Source organism: Rhamphochromis longiceps, linkage group LG7 (assembly GCF_057381845.1).
Source record: "Rhamphochromis longiceps isolate RC_006_pf linkage group LG7, R_longiceps_female_GT1.1, whole genome shotgun sequence".
Taxonomy (NCBI): Eukaryota; Metazoa; Chordata; class Actinopteri; order Cichliformes; family Cichlidae; genus Rhamphochromis; species Rhamphochromis longiceps.
The window spans coordinates 10185509-10192895 of NC_140563.1; the positions used below are offsets into that span (position 1 = coordinate 10185509).

At 38.9% G+C, this 7387-nt stretch overlaps 1 protein-coding gene across 4 annotated transcripts in view; it reads right to left on the reverse strand.

Annotated features, from left to right (window-relative positions):
* Positions 1 to 6494, reverse strand: part of LOC146664785 (voltage-dependent calcium channel subunit alpha-2/delta-1) — a 78438-nt gene extending 71944 nt beyond the window's left edge. For all 4 annotated transcript variants that reach the window (XM_085412062.1, XM_085412061.1, XM_085412064.1 and 1 more), the window contains exon 1: positions 6212 to 6494. In XM_085412062.1, coding sequence (XP_085268188.1) covers positions 6212 to 6300 — 89 coding nt within the window. In that variant the 5' untranslated portion in view covers positions 6301 to 6494. The remainder of the gene's footprint in view (positions 1 to 6211) is intronic.
* Between the last annotated feature and the right edge of the window lie 893 nt (positions 6495 to 7387).

The window sequence follows — 7387 nt, forward strand, 5'->3', positions numbered from 1 at the left end:
AATAACATTTCCTGCAATTTGTCTAAATTGTAGACATTCACTTTTTAACCTTTTGTGAAACAGTATTGGTAAAAATCTGAGTATCGTTCTTTACTAGTCCAAATAACTCTTACAAGTTACTCTAGTCATTTGAATACAACACTCCCTTGGGGCCTATTGTCTTGGCTTTTAAAATCAACCCAGTTATTAACAAGTGCCCAACTGAGGCTACGTCCACACGTAGCCGGGTATTTTTGAAAACGCAGATTTTTCTATGCGTTTGCACCTTTCGTCCACACGTAAACGGCGTTTTTGGTTACTGAAAACGCAGATTTTTAAAAACTCCGGCCAAGGTGGATATTTTTGAAAACTCCGTTTTTGCATTTACGTGTGGACGAGAAAAACGGAGAAAACGCAGCGTCAAAGGTGTGCGCCTTTTTTGACGTCACACTGTGCGCCACGTTATTGTTTCGGTGAAATGAATTTCTACAATACTGTTACTGTTAATTGTACTCTCTGCAGTGTTTAAATGCTTACATATACACAGTTACTGTCCCTCCACACATATGACTCGGTTCTGCTTCAATGCCCCAGCTTTGTTTACTTTTTCCCACCGAGGCTTCTAGACTTCTGATTGGTCAACATTTCTACAGGTTAGGATTATATCGCCACCTGTTGCTTTGGCATGTTCCTAGCAGCGTTTTTCTTCATTTCTGCCTTTACGTGTGGATGGGATTATTTTTTAAAACGAAAACGGAAAATCTCCGTTTTCAAAAATACCCGTGTACGTGTGGACGTAGCCTGAGAGGGGAGCTGCCGTTTAGTAATGAGTGGTGGTGATAAGGCCGATCCTGCAAGGCTACTCGGGCATTTTTCTTATCAGATGACGACAGTGGAGGACATTTGGATGATTACAAGGCAGTCAGAGGGGTGAGTCCCCTCACATATATCGGCTCCAGCTGAACTCTGCATTACTTACTGGGTAAGAGACTTATAGAATCAGAGTTTAGGACTTTTTAATCAGAGAGCTGAAACAGACTTCCCATATAGGGGTCATGGACCCTGCAGATCAATGATGTAGAAACTTTTTTTGCCATGTATACTGTATGAGAATGATGACAAGTTTATATAGCATAGAGAGGTTCTCATTAACATCCATTTCACAATTCGGCTGCCTTGAAGCAACATGCACACAGACACAGACACATACACACACACGCAGGAACAAACATTGAAAATCAGATATTCATACTCAGAAAATACTTTCAAAAACTGTCATTGCAGCGGTGTGTTGAAAGTCATTCAATTTACTACGTGAAAAACATCGACCGTGACATTTAGTACAGCTGAGGGGGTTGGCAAGACAGAAAGGTTCAGAAGATCAAAAAGCAAGGAAAAAATGCATCAGGGATACAAAATCCACAGTGAATGAGGAACATTCAAAGCAAGCACACTTGTGGAGAAAGATGAGACACTTTGCAAGATAGGGAATAACACAGGGAATAGTGAATGTGAAATACAGTAGTTTAGGGAAAGCTTTACTAGTGTAAGTCAGGAGATTTTAATCTTTGCTTCTCAATCTCCAACTTGAAAAAAGTACAGCTTCTTAAACTCCATAGTGATTTGAGGAAAGTTGAACTCTGCAAATATTATTACCTGTCACATGTAGGCTGCTTATTTCCACTGAACCTATGGCCTATTGGATAATACAGATTATAAGTGTTTTGCTGATGGGCCTGTTACCCATATTTTGTGTTGATCTATTGCTGTCATAAGTTGTTAATTGTTTCATAATAATCATTGTCAACTTGACAACCTTACCAAGAGAATGATAATTTTCTCTGCCTTGTAATTTTAGCAGTATAGGCCAGGGTTTGCATGACTTTAAGTGTTTGTGACCCTTTTTAATATCCTGTTGTTCACTGGGTGTAACAAAACTGTACTGTTTACACACTGTGTGTGTTTATGTGGACCTTAGCTCTTGAAGCCTGAAGCACAGACAAGTCAACTGTGATTTAGAGTGTATGTGTGCTTCCTGGAATTTGGCATTCAGAAAGGCAGAGGCACTTTCACCTGACTTCCTGAGTTTAGCTTCTGTGGAATCTTATCAGCGTAAATTTCTGGTTGTGAGATAACCAGGGTATGTGTGCATGTGCTCTTCTTCAAGTACAGTATGGGTGCGTGGAAATTTTTTGTTACTCACTTTGTTTGGAAATCTATATGAAAAGCTCATTTGTTTTATGTATACACAGAAACCAAGCACTGCAACATGCAAGGGAATTGGTCTTACTAGTACAGACCTCACTAGACTCCTGCAGCAGAGGAAAATAGTATAGAACAATGCTACACCCCAAAGCCATATCTGTCAGTTTATATGCATATTTGAAATCAAATATTCTTTTTAATTAGGATTTACTGCAAATCAATACAAAGTTGTTCAGATTGATCACCCTTTCCCTATGATAAAGTACATCTATCCTGACTGAAGTAATCTTGTCTTAGATGACAATGCACCAGCCTTGGGGCACAAGGTGTCACTGAATGCTATGAAATTGGTGTAAATCATATTTTATTACCTTTGCTGCTTCAATCCAGTCTCCCAAATGGGAAGTTTTGAATTGATGTTTTCAACAGCATTCTCCATCACCATCATTAAATGAGGGTATGTCTTTTGAAATAATGGTGTTGCATCCATCCAGTAGACTTTCAGACACTTGTAGAATCAGTGCAGAGTCACAGTGAAGCTGTAGTGGTTGAACATGGTGTCCTTGCACCTTACTAATAAATATATATATATATATATATTTCTTTCTCATATTCACCATCCATCTTGTTTAATTTGATCTATTCTATTTCTAGACTAAAAAGGCAAAGTACTCTGATCTGTGTCATTTTATCATCTTTCACAGCGCTAGCACTCTAGCACTCATCATAAGGTGAAGGTGGGCTGTTATCAATGGCTAAATCAAAAAGGTGATCCAGAGGTGCCTGTAATAAACATTAATAAAGTCGATGTTGTTAAGCTGAGGTAGCAACATTTTTCTACTCTGGTTTCTGGGCTTTGATTACTGTAGCCTGTGGTACAATGCTGGATAATTAAACACACATACGCAGACACAAATGCATATACCAATGGCAACTGGGTCAGGCACTGCCCTACATTGTTTTACAGACACAAGAAGAGCAAATGAGAGCAAAAAACAGAAAGAGAGGAAGAGAAACAAGGCAGGAAAGAGAGAGACAGATGTTGTGGTACAATCACTTTGGAACTAGAGAGAGTAATGAGCTGGCCCATGATGTGTATCTCGGTAGGCGGCTGTATTAAACCACAGTCTAATTACGCATCATTATAGAGGCAAAGACTGAAGCAGGTCCAGTCCAGACAGAAAAGCAGAATGAGGCATGGAAACACCAGCTGCACCAAAACAACCTGCAGTGCCTGCCCTCACTCTGAAGCCTCTGACACCCAGGTGGCCAATTCAGTTCCTGTTCAACATGACCTAGATAATAAACGTTGCTTTAATGTGAAGTTAAGGGTTTGAACATCAAAATTACTTGACCACCTCATGACCCTTAATCTGTTTTTTTTGGGAGGGGGGGTTGTTGTTTTTTTTCTACAACCGTGGGACAAACAGTAGAACTGTGATATATTCCTACCACAGCCGACATGGGTTCACAGTAATAGATTCAAAAACTCCCATGCGATGTCTTTAAAGTAAGCTTTTGCCCCAGTTTTATTTTCTGTTAACTTTAAATAGTTGCTGAAGAGAACTAAGGTAATGTAAGATGTTTTGTCTCCAGAGTTGCTACTTTAACAACAGAGCTATTTAGGATTGTCAAGAGACAGAAGAGCAGGTGTTTACAGTTTGCCAGAACAGCTTATCCATAATGAAAATGTTTTCTCTCCATCCATTTGATCAGTGTAATCCAGGAGGATGCACTTAATAAAACAGAGTGTAAAATACAGTTAATTTTAATATCTCTTTTGCTCATGATGCCTATGTTTAATAATTCTATTATATCTCATTAGCTTGCACAATATAACAATTTTTTTTTTTTAAAGGAAAAAAAGAAACATCTTTAGTTTCTCTTCTTTCTGGAACTATTTTCATTCATCAGTTATTTCTCACAAATATCTTTGTTGGTATTGTGCCGTGCAGAAAAGCATGCAAGGACAGTCATGTTTTTACTGATCACTTTCATGCTTACTGTTTGTTAGTCCATTTGGCAAGAAAGAAGTATGAAGAACAAGGACTATCTGGTTTGTGCTCTTCATTCAAAAATGAATCCCCACAGCATCCTCCACTTCTAAGCAAAATGTTTTTCAAGTATACAAAAAAAGAGGAAGGGACATTAAGATACAAAGGTGGTGAAACTGAATTATTTAATATAGTTTAATACAGATGGAGAATCTATTTGTGGTGGGGAGGGAGAGAAACAAACAAACAAATAAATAAATCATATGCCATCTCCACTCAGTCTCCAGCTCCACCATCTCCAACAGCAGTTCTTCACCTGCTGTTGATTGTGGTTAGAGTGGCCCTCTAGCTCTCAGTGCACCTGAGCCAAAGGAGGACTGCTGCTGTTCAAGAAGGTGGAGCTGGAGTCTCATTTTCTTTTCTATTGACAGGATGAGCTCTTCTCTGCAGATGAAGAACAAGCTTGTCACAGAGAAGAAGCTGAATGAAACTGAGGATCGCTACAATTGAAACCTGGCCAATTTGCCAGCAGGTCTAAAGAACACAAGACAGAAAGAGTATGGGTTAGCAGTAAATGAAGTTTACAAATAAGAGCGAGGAGATTATCCACAAGCAAATCAAATGCAGAAAGCATCTTGAAAAAAAATGCTTTTTTTTAAAGCTACACAAAAAAAGTGTAGAACATTTCAGTAAGTCTGTTTCAAATAAAATGGCTTCTGGATTTTCTGAGCACTTGTTGTGGGTGCACTGATCAGTCTTCCAAAGTAAACAGTGCAGTATTACTATAATCTAAACAGACCAGAGCAGTTTAGGCCAGTGAACATTTCAGCAACTGTTTCATCTTTTCTGATACTGTTTACATTTTGATAAAGAAGAAATGTTTCCTTTCCATCTATGAGTCAGAATCTTGTCTTGTGGTTGTGGATAAGCGTATGATTATTATTAGTTCAGTATTATATGCTCTGGCAGCAATGCAATACTGAATTTAAACATCTTTTGAAAAAAAGACTTGGAATTATTGAGATATACTTTTTTCTCCATATTTGGCTATTTTATTACTTGGGTAAACCGGTTTAAGATCCCCCATCCCCCCTCCTCTCTACACCCCCACCACCGGAAATTTCCTTTCTGACAAATATATTGACTCATTCACGTTTCATCTTTCCTTAGAAGATGGTGGCCTGGTCATGTTTGAATAGCGCAAATATATTTAATATAACGAAACAAATATATAACTTTTTTTTTTAAACGAAAAGAAAAAAATAGTTTTGAGTTGATGTAATAGGTTACCCTGGGGGCTATCTAGTTTAATATCAAACAAAAATATTATTTTGCAGTAAGCGAAAGTTTGTATTTTTAAGATATGAAGGAAAATTAATGTCTCTCAGAGGCCTTCCCCTCTTGTGAGAAAAGAAGCACCTTTTACAAGATTTTACATAAATTTATAATAAATTATCAATTACAGTTTAAATATCCTGTAAACGATACTTAAGCATATTTTTTTTACATATTATGTTGATAATCCAAAAAATATTCTAAAAGAAAATAGGGGCGTTTTACTCCAGTTTACAATATGAGGAACAAACCTCAAAGGGTAGAATCACCTGGTTCTTGGCCAATGAGGGTCCCCAGAAAAACGCCAACTTTTATCATTTATTATTGGCTAAAGCAGCAGGACCGAGCAAAGCCACTCTCCTCTAGGCTACAACTTCATAGAAGAGCTGTCACGGCTCGCCAAGCCACCGGTGACAAACTGCTGATTAGGGTAACCAACATTAATCAGCGTAACAACGCGAGCAGGCAGAGGTCTGAAAAAAGCTGTCTTTATCAAAATGACCACCGCATGAATGAAATGACCTGCCCACCCTCTCACACCCACGCACACCATGAAGCCTATACACTCGTGAGTGTTTCATTAGAGAGAGAGAGAGAGAATAAAAAAGAGAAAGCAAAAAAGATCCCTGAAACAAGGTCTCTGCAAACCAGAACATCAATTGATCGAAACAGGATTACAAGAGCTGTAGCCTACTTACATGAGCTGTGTCGGAAACTGCGATGCCCAACAACCGTCCTGCCACAGCAGGAACAGAAACACCCAGGCTCGTACCCCGCAGGAATCCATTGTAAAAAAAAAAGAGGGGAAATTCCCCGATGGACGTCAATATAGAATCTGCTCCACTCCCCTCTACCGCCGCTGAATGAAACGACGGGCGAAAGCAGCGCGTGTAGCCGCCTGTCGCTCCCTCACAGATTAACGAACACTGACACCTCTAATCTGATCACTCGGCCATCCAGCGCTCTAACAGGTACTGGATCTGAATGCGATGCCAGACTCTCTCTCGCTATCGCTATCTCTCTCTCTCACTCACTCACTCACTCTCTCGTTCTCGCTGTTCCCGCTCTTTTTGTCTGTCCCTTAATTAACCGGATGCAATTATGACAAACAGTAGTTGTGTAGGCAATAAAAGGAAAAGGTATAATTATGGTGTCACAAATGATTACTAAAAAGCACAACTTTAATTGGTGCTTTTAATCATTAGTTATCGTTAATCTCTGGCTCTCTTTCACAGTGTGTTTTTGTCCTGTCTCTCTTTCTCCCCTTTAACAGGTTTCTTCCTGTTAAAAGGGAGTTTTTCCTTACCACTGTTGCCAAGTGCTTGCTCAGTTTGACTGTTTTTCTGAATTATTGTATTAGGGTCTCTGGTTTACACAATAAAGCACTATATAGATAAAGTGAATTGAATTGAGTTGAACTGAAATGAATAACTTTTGTGGTCTTTTGAAATAAATTTTGATAACTTTTGTTTTTCTTCAAACAGGCACCATGTGTGCTTGCTCTCAGGTGGGCAGCTTAAGTAGCAAATATGTAATTTTTCTGTTCTTTTTATAACATCAGTCAGAAAAACAAAACAATGGAAGGGACTAACTGGCATACCACCCACACAACATATGCAGTCAAATATATACAGGTTCAGGGCTTTCTCTTTAAAATACTTCAAAACCTCTCATCATTGCCTACAATGTGGAGATAGGGGAGAATTTACTGCCTTTGACTGCACAATCTTTACCAGTTATGCTAGACAGCAAGCAGACTAACTGTCCCACATGAGAATGAATGAGAATACTAGGCTGGCAGCTGCATTGATTTCACACATATAGTGCACGAGTGAAATTACCAGCAAAGTACAGTATTAGAGCCCAATAAATCT